The following is a 22,144-nucleotide window of genomic DNA, read 5'->3' as shown; positions in this document are numbered from 1 at the left end:
ACTTCAGCTTCTCAATAGCAGCAATGATCCAGAACTTCAAACTTGTCATAGAGGGTCACCATCTCACATGCTCAGTGGGCCCTGAGCAGCCGTTAAAATGCTAAACTTAGGGGCCCTCACAAATTAACAAGCAGAAAATGAGGTTGGCCTTTAATATAAGCTGCTACAGGGCTGATTATTAAATTCTGATGCTAATTGCACTGGTTTCTGTGCTGCCATGGACTAATTACGAAACAGGCTTCTATTGTGACATTTATATTCTATGTGTACTGTATATTTTGAGTCGGTCCCAGTAAGCTCAGGTAAGTAACAGCAGCACAAAGCATGTGCAGTGAATTAGCAGAAAAGAAGATGGGGAGCTACTGGGGCATCTTCAGAGGCACAGATCTTCCCTGCTAAAGGGCTGTGGTTGCTTTGGGCTGGTGCAGAAGCCCAAAACATCATGTATAACATGTCTAGCTACTTCTTTAGTTAGGCTCTAGCCCAGTGTCACAAGGGGCTGATTCTCAGCATGCAGCCTCCGCTGACTCTTGCGTCTGCTTTGAGAGGCATTGCATGGTGTAGACAAATAGAGTGTGTGGAAATGCCACTCTGTGCAGACACATGAGCAAACAAAGATAAGCAGATTGACTGATTCTTGGCCTGAAGTCTTACACATTCACTATTGTTTCTTGATTCACACAGTGGGGCTGTAGTCATTGGCAGCAACCCACTCATCGCACCCTTGTCTACTAAACAATCGGATGTACATGACAGCTGTTACCCTCACAGTCAATGCTAGCCTATTACAGTGGGATCTGCCCTATGTGATGTGTGTGGGGTGGGGCGGGGAACTCATCCAGCTTTCCTAGCTTTGTCACTTGTGTAATACTGTGTATCCATGTGCATTCATTCACATAGGCAATACAATACATGCTATATAGTTGGGCAGCTTTATATGTTATTAATAATACTTTATTTGGCTTTTCTTGCAGGTTAAATAATTTTAATGCTCAGTACATGTAATGTGTGGGCAGATATTTAATGGTCTCACTTACATGGATACACAGAAATGTGTAGAAAATTAGGGCTCCCTTGGCACAATAACCTATTAGAATATGTGATACAGATATTTACATACTGATGTTTATTATACCTTTAAAGTGGCTTTAATTCTCCACTCTCTCGAGAGTTATTTTGATTCATATAATTAGCCCTAAAAGGAAATGTGTGTGGCAGAAATACCAAATGACACACCAGGTTCCCCTTTCTAGCCAAAAGAAAACTACCTGATTAGAGAGAGCTTCTCTCACTGGCAGAAACGTAATAAAAACCACTGCCTTTAGCATAGCTTTGCAGTTTGCAGTAGAGACACATATTTATCCATCTTGGAGTCGTCAGAATATGTACTTTCCAAAAATATGAGATTTTCTGAAATCCAGGCAGTATTTATTTTTAAATAAATGCAAGATACTTTGGTAACCCTATGCACATTTGACATGAAACTGTTCAAGCATTCATATTTAGGATGTTTTTTCTTGGTACCTAATGCTATGTGGAAGATATTTGTCTGACTGCATACTTTCTGTGTGTATCAACCTGTAGATTTGTGACTGGGAAAACACTAGAAAACACTAGAAGGAAGGTAGATATCTCCAAGAATGCTCTGACACTGAGCTATGGACTAACTGTTGTACCTGTATAAACAACTGGCTAAAAGATACATTACAAAGAGTGGTGGTAATGGAACATTTTCTAATTGGACCAGTGTTGTTAATGGGGTACCGCAGGGGTCTGTACTAGGTCCCTTGCTTTTCAACTTGTTTATTAATTACCTGGAGGAGGCCATTGAAAAGTTTCTATTTTTTCTGATGATACTAAATTGTGCAGAACTATAGGTTCCATGCAGGATGCTCCACTTTGCAGAGTGATTTGTCTAAATTGGAAAACTGGGCAGCAAACTGGAAAATGAGGTTCATAAATGCAAGGTTATGCAGGAATAATATAATTTGCCTCCCTGCTAAGGCCTCAGCTGGAGTATCCAGTCCTTAAATATATTAATAAGCTGCAGAGACATGCAACTAAACTGGTTAGAGTGATGGGATGGAAGGGGGATGGAAGATTTAAATTATGAGGGTAGACTTTCAAGGTTGGGGTTATTTTCTCTGGAAAAAAGATGCTTGAGTGGGGACATGATTACACTTTACATTAGAGGACATTATAGACAAATAGCAGGGGACCTTTTTACCCATAAAGAGGATCACCTCACCAGAGGCCACCCCTTCAGACTAGAAGAAAAGAACTTTTATTTGAAGCAACGTAGGTGGTTCTTCACAGTGAGGCAGTGAGATTGTGGAATACACTGTTGGATGATGTTGTGAGGGCTGATTCTGTTAACACTTTCAATACTTTGCCTGCCAAGCACATATCCTATACTTCTAAGCATATATCTAATATGTGTTTAGCAGTATGAGCATTTCACTCTGCATCAGCGGCTTCTGGAGCCTCTGCAGAAGGTTAGGAGTGCTTACAGCCCCCTGTGCCGTCATGTTGGCACAGCAATGTGATTGTTGCGGGGCCAACCTCCAAGCAGCATGCGCGATGCGATTTGTCTGCTGCTTCTTCCTGCCTCAGCTTTGCCCACTCACTTTTTGGTCTGCGACATCAGGACTTGCCATGCTCCCAGGGACCCTACATAGCTGCAGTGAGCCCTCCTGCTACAGCAAGTGGTCTTTTCTACACATACTTTTTGGGGAAGGCTACTTTTTTTTGCACACTTGCATGTACACATACACACTATAAGACAACTTTACACGTATACACGTTTTGCAAGCTTAGGTTTTCCTGAAAAAAATGTTTTGTTTTCTTGGGTAAACTAAAAGACCCCCCAGGAATGGACCTAAATTGAAAGAGAGCAAATTTTTTTGTCAAATTGTCAAAATCTGCTGGCAGCAGGGCTTGGATGTTTCTTGGAAAGCATAATGACACTAAAATCTACAATTAAAATAGATATTGGTATATATATAGTTTCAATTTCAATTTAAAAATATCCTCCAGGAAATTCCCCTAAATCGAGAGAGCAAATCATGTTCAGAAAGACCTCTGGCACTGTGTGCAAATGAAATGTGAAATTCTGCTGACACTGAAAGGGTTAATAATCACAATTGCATTGTTTCCACAACTCACCTTAGTCCCAACCAAAAAACGCAATCTCTAATGCCTAAGTGCCATTATAAAGATAGAGCAGTCACTTTTGCCTCCCATTATTACATAATTTCCTCCATGCAAATAGAAACTTATAATAATATACATTTTCTAACAAACTCTACTACAATAGTAAAATGCACTTGTGAATTTTGGCAGACAATTGATGCCAGAAATAGGTGTCAATGAAAATATCTCTTCAGCATCCAAACAAGCTGATGTTTACAATAATTCAATCAAAAAGTCATAATTCAATCAAAAAGTCACAATTCTGAATATGTGCATGTATATTTCAAAATATGCCCTGTTTCAAGAAGGACATATTTCAGCACCGATACATCTTTCATGGCTAAAATACACCAAAATGCTGTGTGTGTGACGTAAGCCTTAAAGTGGACCTGTCACCCAGACACAAAAATCTGTATAATAAAAGTCCTTTTCAAATTAAGCATGAAATCCAATTTCTATTTTTTATTAAAGCATTCATAGCTGTTGTACGCTCATTTAAAAATCTCAGCTGTCAATCAAATATTGTCTGCCCCTCCTCTATGCCTAGGCATAGAGGCGGGGCAGATAATTACTTTCACTTTCCATTCAGCACTTCCTACATGTCACTGCTCTCCCTACATTCCCCCGTTCTCTTTTTACCATTTAATTGTGTAGCCAGGGCATGGGGCTGGACATCAGGTCCCCCATTCTGGCGCACAAACAAGATTCTGAGATGATACAAGGCTTGCCTTAATAACAGTGTCCACAAAATGGCTGCTGCCTGCTTGCTATCATTATGAATTCCCAGACCGAAGGAAACAAGATTCAAATAATTTATTTTGTGTAATTAAAGTTCATTTTGCTTGACTAATGTGATACAATAGGATTTTGAATAATTTTTTCGGGTGACGGGTCCCCTTTAAAGGGGTTGAGAGCTTGAGAGCTGCTGAATAAAATGCTAAATTACTCAAAAACCACATATAATTATAAATGAGAACGAATTGCAAATTGTCTCAGAAGTTCACTCTGTACATCATACTAAAAGCTATAATTTAAAGGTCAAGAACCCCTTTAAATAATAAAAACAAAATTAACTTAAACCCTTTTAGGTTAGAAGAGTGTGCTGATGTATCTCTAGTTAGTATTAAGCACAGCAACATCAGAATGCCTTTCTTCTCTATTTTTTTTCTGACTGTAGACACTTGGCCAAAATGACCAGCAGGTGGCGCTGTTTACTAATTCATAATATTTGCAGTTTAGAATGGTCTAAAACTGATCATATCTTGAAAATGAAAGAGAACAAATTGTTAATGCAAGTTTACAATGTGTTGTTTTTTCAATGTTTACAGCCCTTTACAAATGTTCACAAATGTCCCAATATTAGAGTAAACTAGTTACCTTGTGCGTGGATGCCTGCACGGCTTTCTTCTGACTCTCTGCAGAGGATCAAACACTCATCTTCATCAAAATGTAGAGCCTGTTTGTTGTTCTGATGATGACTTTTCCCTGTACTAATAGAGACTTTCCAATCACTCCTACTACTGCCTCTACTATCCTATGTAGTTATCCTTTTGATTAATAACTCTAAAGGGTTACTGCTGAATTACTCCCAATAAAATACTGACTTGTATGATAACAGCACATAAACAACCACATGTGTGGAACCAGTTCCCCAAGTGGACTACATTACACTAAAGGTACAAATAGGAAAACACAATACAAATGACATGCTTATTACCTGCACCATAAAAAAACATACTCTAACCCTTAAAGTGGTTGTTCACCTTCAACCAACTAGTTGTTTTCTGATAGATCACCAGAAATAAAACCTTTTTCCAATTACATTTTTTATTTTCTATGTGTCACAGTTTTTCTAATATTGAAGTGTAAAGTGTCTTTTTTTACCTTCTAAAGCAGCTCTGGGAGGGTGGGTCGCTGACCCTGTAAACTGTTCTTAATTAATACAGTTAGTTGATACATTTTTTTTAACTTTGTCCCTTCTCAACAGAATCTCTGGGTTTCATTACAAACAGCTGTTAGAATTGATACAATAGTTGATAATACTCCACAGATGCTGGTAAGAAATGTATCAACTAAATGTTGTAAAAAAATTTTTTTAGATTTTGGAAAAACAGTAAAAAATAAATAATGTCTTTATTTCTGGGGAACAATCTGAAAACAACTGAACTGAAAAATATGTTTGGAAGGTGAACAACCCCTTTAAAAACAAGGCACTACAACGAATGGTCCCCCTATTTCAATATTTATAGGTAAATACAGAATACTTACAATAGTTTGGAAAGCAGTTGGTATACTCTGATATCCATGGAGTGCACAGTCACTGTGACAGTTTAGTGTTCCAGGGTTACAGTCATTTACAATGATATTGTAGACCCAACACTACTGTGTTCCAAACAGTTAGGCACTTTGTTTCCTTACAGATGTGTGTTTAGGTAATTTTGGAAACACTTCACCTGGCCTATTGAATACTAAGGGGGTTATTTACTACACTCCGATTGCAAAAATTACGAATTTTATTTATAAAAACAGACTTTTAAAAAATCTCGAATTTTTCGGAATTTATTAAACCACGAAGATGGAAAAGTCTGAATCTCAAAATCCGGCATCTCAGACCTGTTGAGGTTGCAAATAAGTCAATGGGAGAAGTCCCAATGATTTTTTGATGTGCGTTAGGTTTCGTGCAATACCCTGAAGTTTTCGGATGAAAATTTTGAAAAAAATCGGGAAATTCTTGAAAATTGGATGAAAAAATCGGAAAAAAACATGATCAGATTTTTTACCGCAAATCAAATTTTCGGCAAAATGGAATAATAAATAAGCGTAAAAAACCCAAACGGATTTGATCGGAGTTTGTAGCAGAAAATATTGAGATAAATTCAGACTTTGATAAATAACTCCCTTAATGTACATATACCTGGGGGCAGATTTATCAATATTTGAAAGCATTATTTGAGTTTTTTAAAATCGGAGAAAAATTTTGAATAAATTAGAATTTTGATAAAGCTGCCCCTTGTTGTTCGTTAAGGATATTAGCACATAGAGGCTTTGTTATTATCAGGTTCATGCAGTTACTGTAAAGCAAACAAAATAAAGCAAATCTTTATTAAATTAAATTAACTTCTAACTAACTAAAATCTTGCTGGTGGGGGTGTAGAATGTTAGTGATAATTACTTACCTGATACCTGGGGCTTTTGCTCCCATTAACAGAAAACTGCACTGGCCGGGGATACTTCTGAGGGGACAACACATTGCAATCTTCTTTGCTTCTTCTCGGCTGCTGCACATGCACATAAGAGTGGAAATCCGGATTTTAAGCAAAAATCACTTTACTGCAAATGCATTGGCCAGGTCAGACGAAGAAAGATCAGTAGAAATGATCATGGTGCTCATACAGAAATACTCTGGGCCAGTGCAGTTTTCTGCTAGCAGGAGCACTGGCCCAAAATATAAGGTAAGCTATTATTATCACTGGTGGGCTTATTGTATATTTGGCAATCCCACGTGATCTTAACTTTCCTTCTTCTTTAAAAGTGACCAACCCATTTAACAGTAAGGGATATGGTATATTGCACATTGCAAACAGAATGGATCACCATTGGAAGTTCTGCAAGTACCACTGAACCAATAATTAACCCTTGTGACAATCTCAGGTGCAAGGCTACAGGAGGTGCAAAATTAAATAGTGGACCCCAACTTTTAGGATTAGCAAACTACAAAAGACTATGATAATTTGCCCTGGCATTTCAGATGCACAAAGGTCCAAAAAGCCCCCCCTCCCAGGCCTAATAACTACACACCATCCCCTCAGGCATTTGCCAGAATCTTCAGCTTGACAGTCTGGCCTCGTAATAACTAGATTTTAGACTTTCAAATACATTTGACAATTTAGTGCAATAGAGAAATACCTTGTGCTGCTCTTTAACAGCTAATACAGGTATGGGACCTATTATCCAGGATGCTCAAGACCTGGGGTTTCTGATCAGCTGATCTTTTTGTTCTTTGGATCTTCATACCTTAAGTCTATTAAAAAAAACATTAAATAAACCCAATAGACTGGTTCTGCCTTCAATAAGGATTAATTATATCTTAGTTGGGATCAAATACAAGGTACTGTTTTATGATTACAGAGAAAAACAAAATCATTTTTTAAAATTTGGATAAAATGGAGTCTATGGGAGACGGCCATTCCGTAATTCGGAGCTTTCTGGATAACAGGTTTCTGGATAATGGATCCCACATCTGTACCAACTCATTTGAGTAATTAAAGCACATTAAAATAAAATAATAACACCCTTTACAAATGGAGTAACATTTTCTTAAAGGTTATAGCACACAACACTGTTGAAGAAAGAACTCTTTATTAATCTGAATAGTAATAATAATAATATTAATAATAATAATAATATATTGTTAATCTGAATAACACCTTTAAAGCATACAGAGTGAGAGAGAGTAGGCTGGTGAGATAGAGAACAGCAGCAACAGAACCTCTGAGCAAAATAATTTAATGTACAGCTGCAAGGGATTATATATATATATATATATATATATATATATATATATATATATATATATATATATATATATATATATATACACATATATATATGAACATATATATATATATATGTTTAATTATTTTATATATATATATATATAACGCTCAATTATCTCTATATTCTCCTTTTCACAAGCCAATACTAAAATGAGCAATTTCCAGTTCATTAATGAATAAACACAACCAGGTGCAAACTGTATTTTAGTATTGACTTGTAAAAGCAAGAATAGATGTATAGACCAGGCTTTAATCATAATAAATATATTTTATACACACACACACCTGATGTAGAAAAAGAGTTTGTTTTGTTTCAGTTTTTTTTATACATCTTATAGTTTTCATAGCACACATAGTATAACGTGAGCATTAAATGGTTTATGGGACAAGCCATTTCGAGGAGATAGTAGCTGGCGTACAGATACTCTATGTTATACTATATATACAGGGATCTGCTCTGCTCCTTAAAGCCAAGACATTCGACCTTTTCTTACATTAGTCTCTTATGAATTCATCTAGTCATCCCAGTCTTTTTAGAGTGTGCTGGGTAAAAAGGGGCTTGAGAGAATTTAAATACCTGCCGGAATGTGCACATTTTGGCGCCCAATGTGGGATCTCAAACAGAAATTGGATGAATGATCGATTGGGCTGCCACATGAGTCCAGAAAGGGTGGATTGTGTATTAAAGAATCAACATTAGCGTCCTTTAAAGGCATAGATTAGAACTTTCTAAGAAGATCATTTGCAGAGGAAAAGTGCAGAATACTGACCACTTCTACACAACATCTATGGATAATACTCATCTTGGATATGGACTATCCAGTTTCTCTGATAAAAGTGTACAAACTCATATCCCTGTGACTGTTGCCAGAGTCATCAAAAATGTACTCTTGTTCCTGACAACCAGTTAAGTGTGACACATTAAAGCAACACGGCAACCCTAGCAGTTGACAATTTTAGAGAATCCTCCTTCAATTAGCAGAAATAAGAGTGTCTCTTAGGACAAAGGGCCAAGGAGAATTCCATTTTGTTTTTGTTTTTTTATTAAAGTGCTGTGGAAATATTTGTTTTCTTGGTGTACGTATAAATATACAAAAGAGGAAGCCCTTTGGAAAAAAAAAAAACCACAAAAGCTGCACTAAGCAGATAAACGCTTCCACTGGCGACTCCTCTTGAAGTAAAAGACATTGCACCTTCTACTGAACAGAGACTTAACCACACACCCAGGCAGCTGGAGCAGAGAGCTGCCACAAACTATCGGGATCTGGAGAGTTCAGTCGCCTCCTTCCGAGAGTTGGGTACTTGGGGATAGACTTATAAAAGGTTGGGTGCATAGTGACGTTTGTTACAGGCAGCAGAGCCGTGACCTGCAACGTGCATCCTTCATACCCTTCTCTGCTGCCTGTGCCTGTAATGAGAATCACTCCATAACAGCAGGGAAGATGGAAGCTCATTTAGCAGAGTTGGGAAGCAGGATCTGTGGAATGTTGGGAGCTGTGGAGTCAATGCTGCAACAAAGCTGCCAACCTTTTTTTTCTTTGTTTGTTTTATCAGCTTGTTCAGTGTCCATTTCCCTCTCCTCAGGGAAAAGATTAACATATCTGAGCAGGTGCGAAGGAAGGTGAGGTGTGAACAGGTTGATAAATGCCTCTTTACTTGTTCTTTGTTTTCTTTACTGAAGTCCATTGTATAGTTGAGCAATGTGTGATATGAGGATGATCCGATGATTTTCTCACTACTAAAATAAACAAAAAAAACAAAAGAAATAGCCAAAACACACAAGGTATATACAATCATATACATTTTTCACCATAACAGGCAAACCCAGACATTCTTGGGTACGTTCTTCCTATTAGGTAAAGACCTAATGAGTCATTTCATATATACTGTACATTTACTGGACCATCTGAATGAATGAATGATAAGTTGCTGGCTAAGTCTTTTCACAGGATTGTTGTGTTGTATCTGCAGAATCCAGTGGAGATTCACAGAGAATCCCAGATGTGGAATCAGCCTGATTTTGGCACAAAATTCAAACCCGTAAAGGCTCTTCATTTCTGCTGGTCACTCTACCCATGGTCAGTGACTTTTTTCTCTATTAACCTTCTGTTTTTGTTCGAATGCTACCAGCTCTGCCCTGCTGTTGTTCCTTGGACTTTGTGTTTACTAACATTTGCAGTACTATGCTTTGCATTTTCCCCGTCTTGCCTTAAACTACCAGTGCATAACTTAAGTTAACCATTCCTATGACTGTTCCTACTGGTTATGTTTGTTCTGCTTAACAAAAGGTACTTTAATTGTTAACTCCTGAGTCTCCTGTCTCCCAGACAACCTCATTTGTATTTTTACACTAAATACTAAGACCAGTAGCTAATGAGACCCCATTGTGCTCCCTAATGCACAGTTTATAGTGATCTACAAAGATAGCAGAAACAACTAACTAGGGATGTACACTCAATGAAATGCTCTAGCTGTGCTTTATTCGGATGTGAGTAAAACACAGCTTCATGGTCAACTTACTTCACTATAACCCATGAAAACAACTCTCTAAACCAGGGATCCCCAACCTTTAGAACCAGTGAGCAACATCCAGAAGTAAAAGGAGTTGGGGGGCAACACTAGCATTAAAAATGTTTCTGGAATGCCAAAAAGGGCTGATTGGTAGTAGCCCCTATATAGATTGTAAACCTACATTGAGGCTCTGTTTGGCATTACAGCAGTTGCCTCCAAGCCAGGAATTCAAAAATAAGCACCTGCTTTGAGGCCACTGGGAGCAACATCCATGAGGTTGAAGAGCAACTTGTTGTTCACGAGCTACTGGTTGGGGATCACTGCTCTAAACTGTGCTTACAGTTGGTCCATACATTAAAGAACAAAGCTAAACAATTTTCCTGCATTTTACAAACCTGTTCATTTTTTGATTTGTTTAGAAAGTTGATTGGAGAGGAGAAAACATATAAAAGCAGAAAATGATAGGCTGCTCAGCTAAAATGATCTCAAATGCTTCAAAATGGCAACCAAAACCTGAAAGACGTGGAAGAGAATGGAAAACTACAAGAGGGATCATGGCGATCAGTTTCAATACACCTTATGCCAAAGAGGAAATGCCCTTGAAATGTATCAACAAGACAACAACCCAAACACACAAGTAAATGAGCAATATCTTGGTTCCAGACCAACAAGACTGACATTATGGAGTGGTCAGCCCAATCCCTGGACCTTAATCCAATAGAAAACTTGTGGGGTGACATCAAAAATGCTGTTTCTGAGGCAAAACCAAGAAATGCAGAAGAATTGTGGAATGTAACAGGTGCCAAAAGTTGGTCGACTCCATGTAACACAGATGTGCAGCAGATCTCAGAAACACTATCATACAACGAAATATTAGATCAGTGATTCAAAGGAAAGCAAAATCCTGAAACATTGTTCAGTTCATACAGTGAATGTTTGAGTTTGTAAATAAGAATGCAGGTACTGCTATCTTTTGGAACAGCCTAATATCCCTTTTCTCACTTTCTGTAAAGGAAAAACAGATATTTGATAATTTTTTCTTCATGTTTTGCTTTGGAATATAATGTGCATTGCTCTATGGCTCTGATTTGTGATATGATATATTGACACTAGATGGCAATGGTGTGTAAGATTTTTTATGTGCGACATCACATTTTTCTGTGCAATATGGAGCTACATAGGGTGGATGAGGGTGAGTAAGTACTCCATATACAGCTGGCTTAACATGGTATACAGCCCTATCTTTTTTTTTTTTTTTTTAAAGGAGAGTAAGTACTCCATATACAGCTGGCTTAATATGGTATACAGCCCTATCTTTTTTTTTTTTTTTTAAAGGAGACATATTGTGTAAAAAACAAGAATGTGACAATGCATTAAACTCTTAGATATAGAAAGAATGTGCTTTAAAAAGTAGTGTTTCTACAAAATGTCTACAAAAACCCTACTAGTCCCACCCATCTACCTGCTGCCTCCTCTCCCAGGCTGTGCAGGGGAGTCGGCAGCACTCAGCACACTGCACTGTAGGCTAGGAACCAATCAGCAGCTAGGCTGACCTAGACAGGGAACTGAAGTATGTCTTTGCTTGTGTGATTACAGGGCTGTGATTGGCTATCCCCCTCCTACTGTGCTTCTGGCAGGGACCGTTAGGACACACCTCATTTGAAACATGAACAGGGACCATGGAAGATGAATAGGGAGCTCCAATAAAAGCATAAAATATAATATTAATTTTTATGCCAAAGTGAAATCAGCACCATGTAGTATACATTATTGCCTACAAATTAAGGTGTTTTTTAATTTATCCTATATGTCTCCTTTAAATATTCAGTTAAGAAGGGTCTTACATTATATCACAACTATATCTTTTTTAAGAAAAACTATGGATCTTTTTGAGAGAAAACAGGGAAATCAGTATGGTATCCAAAAAGAAGATGCTATAAAGGGGAGCAATGGTAGGCATCATTCTCTGCCTGGGATTTGGTGTTGGAAGGTTATATAAACATATATTAAGGGTACCCATATTGACCCAACACCCTTTCCTTGGACTACTGGGCCTCTGGTAAACTTTGTTCTCTAACTTGAACTCAGAAACTTCTAGAAAAGGAGTTTTGTAACTTTCTTTTGGCTTGCTTTTGTTGACAGTCTAAACAGAAGAGGGTGCTTCAACAATTAGCTATTTAATTGTTTTAGGCACAATTTGTTTGGCGTGAGTATACATCGAGTAACACAATAGTTTGTACAGGTATAGAGTCCATTATTCAGAAACCTGTTATTCAGAAAGCTCCGAATTACTGGAAGGCCATCTCCCATTGACTCCATTTTAACCACATTTTTAAAAATGTTTTCCTTTGTCTCGCTAATAACAAAACAGTGCCTTGTACTTGATCCCCACTAAGATATAATTAATTCTTATTAGAGGCAAAACAATACAATTGGGTTTAATATTTAATTGATTTTTTTTAGCAGACTTTAGGCATGGAGCTCCCAATTGCTTAGAAAATAAGATTCTTTATCCAGAAAACCCCAGGTCCCAAGCATTTTGCATAACAGGTCCCTGTATTGTTAATTTTGCATTTGTGCAAATTAGACTATGTATTTTTGTAGCGTCAGGAACCATGGGTTAGTTGGGTATACAGGCAGGACCTATTCACACCTTTTTCTCTTTTTGTTTTTAAACCATGTTGGTCCCCAATCTCATCTCTGTTTATTGGCACTGTGAAACTGTTGTCCATATCCCAGGGGGTGTAAGAAGATTCATCTGAATGCCTCATTATCTGTCTATCTAATAAGCAGCCTGCATGCTCAGAAGTTGAGAGGGCACTGCACCAGGCAGGATGGATATATTATGCATAACACAAATATGAAGATGATTAATGAATATATGGATTTTCTGTTCACTAATTGCCTTGTACTTGTATTATTATTTATTAATATTGCCCTGACATCTTACCTAGCACTTTCATCAATCACATCAGTCCCTGCCCCCCAGTGGATCTTGCATTCATCAGGAGACAATTAGACCGACTGTTTTTAGAGTGTGGTGAGAAATGAGGGTGCTGGGGGGAAGCTCGCATAGACCTAGGACCCTTGCAGAAGGGGCCTAGTCTGAAATGAACTCATACATTTGAACCATAGCAGAATTGGTCATATCAAATGTGCAAAGTTCACAAGTTTTTATTAATTGTGCATAAAATTTGCACTGTTTAGTCCACTCTTACTACTGATTAAATGTAGCTTGAGTAGTCCATAGCCACTCAGAACGTGACTTTTATTTAGGGATGCACCAAAGCCACTATTTTGGATTTGGCCGAACCTACTGCGAAGCATATGCAAATTAGGGGCAGGAAGGAGGAAACTTTTTTTACTTCTTTGTTTTGTGACAAAAAGTTACGCGATTTCCCTTCCCTCCCCTAATTTGCATATGCACATAAGGATTCGGTTCGGCCGGGCAGAAGAATTCGGCCGAATCCTAATCCTGCTGAAAAATGCTAGAGTCCTGGCTGAATCCCGAACCGAATCCTGGATTCGGTGCATCATCCCTACTTTTATTAGCCTTGTACAGTATAAAAACACACATTCAGCATAGACTTTACCATGCTTCAGATTTCAATCATTTACAAATAAAGAGACACTGCTTCTATCACCTGTGTCTCAAGTACGAACCCTGCAGTATATACTATCACCTGTCATGATAGTCATATGAGTGGTCCACTTTATTATAATCGCATCTTATCACACAAAATAGAGCTGTGCACTTCTTTCAGTTAAGACTGTCTACCTAAAATCCCTGCCAAAAAAGCAGGTGTCTGCCTGAAAGTAAGAAAGGACAGTGTCAGACAGTACAAACCCTAAGGCCACGATTGTCCGCAGAAAAATGTTCAGGGTGGGGCAAGTAGGTACAAGTATCCCAAGTAAAAGTCTACAAATATTTTGGTGCCAACGAAACAAATCTAGAGCCTGGAATTGTTAATACACTTGAAATAGAGATCTATTGGACAGCTAAAATGGTTACAGGGTTAACTAGTCTGATGGTGAAAAGAAATGCTGTGCTGAGTAAATTATAATAGTGTGTGTGTGTGGAGTTTATAAGCTACACTAACTTGTAACTCTGAGCCAATACAGCCATCTTTATCCATGCATTAGACAAATACATATTAGCAGCGAGCCAGTGCAAAGGATGCAATGGTCAATTATCTTAGTTTGTCTTACTTACAAACTTGCATCAACTCACACACTTGTACTTACAGTCTCAGACCAGAGAGAAATAGCTGATCTGCTGAATCCACTCGCTTTTGCATCTTCATTGACAGGCACAGTGTTGGCCTGGGTACATAGACACAGAGCAGATTTTGGAGTGAAAACATGCATTTGTGGACATCATTCCATGTTTATTTATCCAGGCTAACAGAGTGCCCTCTCAGTGCAGAGACATAAGCAAGTGAGCTGAGACCAAAAAACACGTGCAGCACTAGTCTTCACTGGCAAGCTTAAACAATGGGGTAAAAATCTGATACGACAAAGACTCGAAAGGTAGACGGCACTTCTGAAAATAGGGTTTATTGGAATTCCTGCTGGAAAAACCTAACGCGTTTCGGGAGTTATCCCTATGACTAAGGGATAACTCCGGAAATGCGTTAGGTTTTTCCAGCAGGAATTCCAATAAACCCTATTTTCAGAAGTGCCGTCTACCTTTCGAGTCTTTGTCGTGTTTACAGTGGGGACACTGTCTGACGGAGCACCTGACCTGAGGGGAGAGCGGTGAGCATGTGCGGTCCTTTTTTGCCTTTCTACCTATAAAAATCTGATACATAATGCCCCAGAATAGTTTTAATGCCAACGCCTCATAAATTGTCCCCACGTGGTAACGAAAGGGCCAGCTCTGTGTATCAGCCCAGAATACCTTGCAGTGTAAATATGGTCCCAATTCAATAATATTTCCCCCAAACAGAGGGGATATTAATACAGTGCCATTCCCTTTTATAATACACCAGAAAACACAATAGAATGAATACCAGTGCCAGTTTTAATTAAAAATGCCCCTAGAAGACAAGAGATCAAATGGAAAAACATACGGTGGGGCTATTTAAATAACCACTGTATCTTTTTCTAATTGAGCAGTTCATTTCTATACTAGAACATGCCAGCTGCAGACTACTGATACAGTGACTGCATTCTTAAATTTTATATGTTTATTATGTTCAGTTACCCTATTATGACTGATAAATGCTATGTTTCAGGCAATTCTCTTCTTAATTCTTTATGTTACTCTTGATAACAGAGCAATATGGGTCTCTGAAGAAGGGTTCTCTGCTTTTCCCTCTTCTATTTCTTTAATTAACTTCCCCTTTTCCTTAATTTGCCAAGGCGTTTTTACTCTTAAAAAGAGCCAAACTTGATGGATGTGTCTTATTTTAATCTCACAAACTATATGCATAAAGTACCAGGAAATAAGGCATTGGCTATAACTGCTTTCAAAAAGTATCTTGTTTTAATTTTTTTTAGCCATTTTATCCATTTGAAAGATCCTGTGCACTGTAAATTTGACTTCTCAATTTCTATTTTCAATCTAGCAGCCTCAAGGCTGTTTTCCCCAAACTGAAGCAGTCATTGTACTTGCTAAATTAATTTTCTATTATTAATCTTACACGCCTTGTTCCTTTTGTATTTCTTTGATTACTTTTTTATAAGGTTTTGATTTTATACTTTATTTCACCAAAAAATATTTCCTAAATTGAAAATATTTAATATCATCCACACTTGCTTATTGCTGCTGTGTGGGAAGGTGTCATACCCATATATGTGATAGAGCGATATTCATGGTGTCCTAAAATAAGCATGCTTGAAATGGAATGCCCTCATTATTCACTTTTTATTTCACTGTAATGTAAAAGAAGGGCTTAATATAGTTAGTTACTCTTCTTTTATTTTACCTTCAACTGTATTTTATTAAAAGATATTTTTTGCTTTTTCTGCAAAGCATAAGCTTTGTAGCCATCTTAAGCCGGCCATATCCAAGCCATTAAAGTGATACTGACGCTAAAAAACTACTTTTTAAAATATGAATACCTATAGGTCATGTTGATTGTTTTTTTGCTGAGAGGTCTGTTTTTGTAAATAATTTTTAGTTGATGTTCCTAAACCTGACTGTTTTGCCAACATAACTGTGCCATCTCAACCTGTCAGTTAAAGTTTCTAATGCTAACGGACTTCGGCTGCACAAATATGGCAGCCCCTTATAGACAAACACGGGGAGTCAGATGGGTAATGTAGAAGCTTTGAGCAAATACTTTATGGCAAAATTATAAATAGCAAACAAAGCCAATACTATGATAGATGTAACAATGGTTCAATTTCTGGTGTCAGTATCTCTTTAAGAGCTGCTGATTTGGCATCCCCAGTTGACAGTTCATGTTTTTTTTGAATGTAGATTAAGGGAGGCCTGAAGGTCCAGTTGTTTCAGCCCAATTTGGCCCAGCAAGTAGGCAGCCAAACTAGGCTAGGTTGCAAAACAAGTGGATCAGCTTATATATTATTCATGTTTATCAGTTTCAACCTTTTGACAAATTAAACCTGCCTTATCTTTAAATAAACAGTTCACTATAAAAATAAAAACTGGGTAAAAAGATAGGCTGTGCAAAATAAAAAAATGTTTCTAATATAGTTAGTTAGCCAAAAATGTCATGTATAAAGGCTGGAGTGACTGGATGTGTAACAGAACAGAACGCCACTTTCTGCTTTTCAGATTTGCCACAAAAAAACCTAATTCATGTTTATGATATCAGTACAACATGCTACAACAGGTATGGCTTTTATATATAAAAGATGACTGAACACAACAGAGCTAGGACTCCAGCTTTTTTTTTTTTTTATAAAATTGATTACTGTACGGAATAGAACTAAAATAATATGTTCTGTCACATTAATAATTCACTTTTTTGATGTTTCTGGTCTTTTACGAAGTCTATGGAGGCAAACTGCTCATAGGTCATCTAGTATATCTACAGGGAAATGATAAGAATGCTGAGCCGACTGTATCATTAGCTGGAAACTTTGCAGCAAAGTCATTTGCAAGCGATTTTAACGGAGATTCTTCTCTGCAGAATTCATGATCTGTTATCATTTGTAGTTACTGACTGGGTTCAGATTTATAAGTTAAGTTACTCTATAGAGCATGAAGATAGAAAAAAAATCAGGGAAAAAGTGATAATATGATAATATACAGTGAAATGCTATCTATCCTACTATCTACCTCTGAAACACTTATTTTTTGGTGTTACTGGTCCTTTAATGGCAACAAGCTAATTAGACAGTTATATCTGAGGATAGAGGTGAAAATGCAATGGCCTTGTTCCATTTTGCATAATTATGTCATAATTTTGAGGGGCCTGCAAAGTAAAGGCCACAATCCGCCATTTTTAAGCAGGCCACATCCTGCATTTTATAAGTTACTGCAGGCCCTTTTGCTCCTCTGTGTTACTCAGTGCTGTATTGGTGAGGGGCAGGCAGGTGGAGACACACAGACACTCCCCCTTCTGCCCCTTACATTGTGTATCATACAGAGGTGCTAGGTGGGGAGCGACAGGAGGCCTATCAGTGCCCAATTCTTACCTCCTGCTATAAGGTAGGTGCCGATCGTTGTACTGAGAACCAGATTTTTGGTCTGGCACTCAGTACAGAGACCAGCAACCATGGGGGTGCAAGTACTCTGAAAATACGCTCTAAGGTGCAAGCTCTTGTGCCCAAATACTAAATATAGTATTTTGCCTGACAAAGGAGCCTTGGTGCTCCAAAAGCTTGCAATGTATTTTCTTTATTGTTAGCCAATATAGGTATCACTTGTACAATACTTTTTGTATTTGTTTGTTTTTTATTTGTCACTTTTTGCAACAAAAAGGTGCTACAGCGGTATTGTCACGATCGGCACCCTATATCCAGACAAGTACTAGGCTCCCTGGTCTCGGCTTCACTTCCGCCTTTAGCAGCTGCCTTTCACTTCGTGAAGAGCCCTCCGCTACTCGGATGCTGCCAGGTCTTAAAAAGAGAGAAGCCAAGCAAGAGTTCTGGATGAGCAAAGGGGTAAGATTGTTTACCAAGGATTTTAGAAGGAAGGCCACACAACACAGGAGGAACCAAATGAAATAGCGTGGTCATACAGGCTGGGTCTGTACAGGCAGAGTTCAAGCAAGGTCAGACAGGCTAGGTTCAGGATTGGAGATTTCAGAATAATCAGGCAGGCAAGGATTGGAGAGTTTGAAATAGTCAGGCAGGCTAGGATCAGGATTGCAGAGTTCAGAATAGTCAGGCAAGCAGGCAAGGGTCAATACCAGTATAACAAGCCAGGATTCACAAGAAATAAGCACCCAGGAACTAAACAAGTTACACCTAACAATGGGCAACGTATTTAAATACACTTGAATTTTGCGGCAATGCGCAATGATGTCATCACGCCGGCGTGTAATACCCAGAAGTGCGCGAGCGCCATAGGAGAACCGGCACTTAGAGGGAGAGGAAGCACACGGCCGGGTCATCGCTGGCCACTAGACCACCAGGGTAAGAGTTTCTTATAGATATTTTTTTCCCAGCTATGAAGAAAGGCTGGCCAATTTGAGGTTGTTTTCATTGATAACTATACAAAAATGTTAGAAGAGGACCATAACATAAACACTACCAATGTTGCATTTGCCAAGCAGAACAGTTTGGACTCTGCTGCTCACAGTGTGTATTTCACAGGTCTCACTGTGCTAATGAAAGAAATTATGTATGATTGATGTATTGTTAAATATTGACTATTGAAAATTGGGTATACCCCAGCACTGAGTTAAAATATGTTTCATTTGTGCACTTAATACTTGCCATTCACACATCTTTCACCCATGCGTTTCCATACCCATTGTTCTTTAAGTCTGGAATGTGATTATGTTTCAGGATATATATGGAATGCCTTTAGGAGTATTGGAGGGTGGGGGATGTGGCTATCCCATTGCAGTTGCAACAGAGCAGTCTAGGACTCTTTCTCAGACATTTTCACATAAGACACAAACTCACACATCAGACATACTCAGATGTTACACATAATATTAATATATACATATACTTTGTTGCATTTTGGTAGGCTGTCATTAATGCATTTAACTGGCTAAATAACTGATAATTTGTATGTATTCTGTAACTTATTTTCACACATTATGTGTACTTAAATATAACATTGGTGAGTGGCGTCTTTTGACCATAGAACTTACACAAGTTATTTAAATTGACAAAATTGTCTACATTTATGCAACCAATTGCCTTTCCAGCTGGACCATATTCAAAAGTACTAATAAGGCCTAAATTACATAACACTGATTGAAGCATAAGAAATGCTAAGTCTTTACATAAATAAAGATCTAAAGCTTTTCTCAAATTAAGTTTTGGACTTAACTACCTCACCAATAAGCCTACCATAAACTGTACCATAAACTGTAAGGGCACCCAATCTTGGGTCCTGATTGGTTAACTGGTTGTCTTTACACAAATACCTCCTTTTTACTACCCCATGTAATCTTGATAAAAGTTCACAAGGAAGATTCAGATTTCAGTGAATTCATATAATAGACCATATGATAAGTCATTGATCATTCTGAGGGTCTTGTGCATTAATATAGAATTCAATACCATAAAGCAAGTCAGGTGGCTGGGGTTTTTTTTTGGTCAGAAATGAAGGTGAAACAGGAAATAACAATCTATATCCAATCACAAAAAAAGGAATTTAAAGAAATGGTGTAAATTGCCCTTTTCAAAGTCAATGGCAATTAGAAATAAGTGGTCTGTCTCAAAAATGTGCATTTCAGAAAATTTGAGCAAACACACACGTAACTAGAAAGGACCTGTAGCTTGATGGAGATATCCAGTAAATCTGAGTGGGGTGATTGTTGTGTTTTCTACCTTTCCTATGGGGAGACAAAAGCTAGAAATCATCCATCCTGCCATTACCCTTTTGGCGTTACATATTCCTTTAAATGGAACTATTGCATTGTTTCTGAAATAATCAAGTTTATATTAACTATTCCTCTCTCAGCATCTGTTTTTCTCCATTCTGTCTTTATGCAGCAGTTGGGTGTCAGATGTATGATCTAATATATCTTATAGGGGGGCTCCCATTCCTAGCAGATGTATTAGATCTCACTCAAATAACTAATTCCAGTACAAATAAAAATCTAACAAAATAACTGTCTTTTGCACACGTCCTGCATGTAGAGAGACAGGATTTCTGGTGATTTTAATAGAGTGAACTCTAATACATCTTCTAGGCAAAAGGAAGCCCCCCCTATGAGATATATTGGATCATTAATCTGACACCCAACTCCTGAATGAAGAGAGAATAAAGAGAAACAGATGCTGATTTTCATGATAGTTCCCATTTAAACATGTCTGGCTGCTATTGCTCAAACTCCTGTTATATGGTCCTGATGCATTTATGTTGCCATGGAATATCCAAAAATATACTATTTAATGCAATCTCTCTTCTAGATGGATGGTGGAATGGCATAAATTTGCAAAAAACGATGCAGTAAAAGAGACTTGAAGACAGTGTAATTAACAGAAGCGATGCTTTATTCAAGTTTACAGGACTTTGCAATTCCTTATCCTACTCAAAGGATGAACGATACAAACACAATATAATGAGGTTTAAATGCTTAAGTCCCATAAACTTACATTCATAAAGCCAGGCTTCAGAATCTGTTGGTTACCCCCCAAAAAAAACATTAAAGCTCAACTGAACCTAAAGGTATGGTAGTAACAGATTTGAATTAACAAAGACAAAATCCATACTCATTTACTGCTAACATAATTTACCACAAATGCCCCCAAATCTTTGTGGTAGCAGCTCTGTGGTTTATAGTGCCACTACTACAACTTTCTTTGCGGCAATTCTGTTAACTGCAGTGTTTGTTCTAGAGACCACTGTGCCACTCTACAATTCCAGGGATGGGAATAGAGAAATAAACCCAGGTCCCTTAAATAAATAGAGAATTGTAAAGCAAATATTGGTTTACAAAAGTACAAATACATTTTTAACAATAACCGCAAAAATGTGAAACTATAAAAAAAAATCTACCTAGTTCATGGTAGTTTGGCAAAATGGGAACTGCTAAATGTTGCAGACACTGGCAGTTGCCTTAAGTAGTGTGAATACATTAATACTGGTATTTAATGGCATAGAATTAGCTTTAGTTATCTTTCTTATGATCTAAATGCTAATAGCTTATCTGTGCCTAAACTGCATTTACGGCATTTATTTCCATACTGTGAACACACAATGGGTATTTCCCAAGCTATTGTTGCTTCCCATTCTGCTGCTGATTCGCTTTATATTGAGCCTAAAGGGCTACAATACTGCCTTCCAATTGGTCGGTAATTTCTCCACTGCTAATTTAATCAAACCATTGAGAACCACTAGTATAGAATATTTTTTGTCCTTTCCCTTTTTCTCCAGTTCAGAATTGCCTTGTGCTTGCTGAAACTTAAAAGTATATTGAATTATTATGTATATCATCATATTATGAAACACTAGTCTCTTGCGAGACTAGAATTTTAGTATCACTGTATATTCTTTAGCAGCTTTCTACCAGGGCCGCTACTCCCATGAGGCAAGGTGAGACCCTTGCCTCAGGCGGCAGTGAGTGGCCAGTTACAAGGGGCGGCAAAAAGCCGCCTCTTGTAACTTTAAGATTAGGTTTTAAGTTTTAGATTTAAGTTTTAACCCGGAAATTTGGCCCCGCTAGTGCAGAGAGCGCCATTGCGCTTACTGCACTAGTGATACTGCCCCCTTAGACCCGCTCCGACGCAAATTTTTAAGCGTGGAGCGGGAGAAGAGGGGGATAGCATCTTGGCTGCTGCCTCAG

General features: G+C 37.9%; 1 protein-coding gene across 11 annotated transcripts in view; it reads right to left on the bottom strand.

The window, feature by feature from the left end:
* Nucleotides 1-8,869: 8,869 nt before the first annotated feature.
* LOC108702718 (RNA binding protein fox-1 homolog 3) overlaps nt 8,870-22,144 on the bottom strand; it is a 614,603-nt gene continuing 601,328 nt past the window's right edge. For 10 of the 11 annotated variants that reach the window (XM_041578500.1, XM_041578497.1, XM_041578495.1 and 7 more), the window contains 2 exons: nt 14,505-14,582; nt 8,870-9,486 (listed from right to left, as the gene is read on the bottom strand). In XM_041578500.1, the coding sequence (XP_041434434.1) occupies nt 9,484-9,486; nt 14,505-14,582 (81 nt within the window). In that variant the 3' untranslated portion in view covers nt 8,870-9,483. The remainder of the gene's footprint in view (nt 9,487-14,504; nt 14,583-22,144) is intronic. The other variant, XM_018238350.2, reaches the window with a different exon arrangement.

This window comes from Xenopus laevis, chromosome 9_10S (assembly GCF_017654675.1).
Source record: "Xenopus laevis strain J_2021 chromosome 9_10S, Xenopus_laevis_v10.1, whole genome shotgun sequence".
Classification (NCBI taxonomy): domain Eukaryota; kingdom Metazoa; phylum Chordata; class Amphibia; order Anura; family Pipidae; genus Xenopus; species Xenopus laevis.
This window is presented reverse-complemented; position numbering and strand designations above follow the sequence as displayed.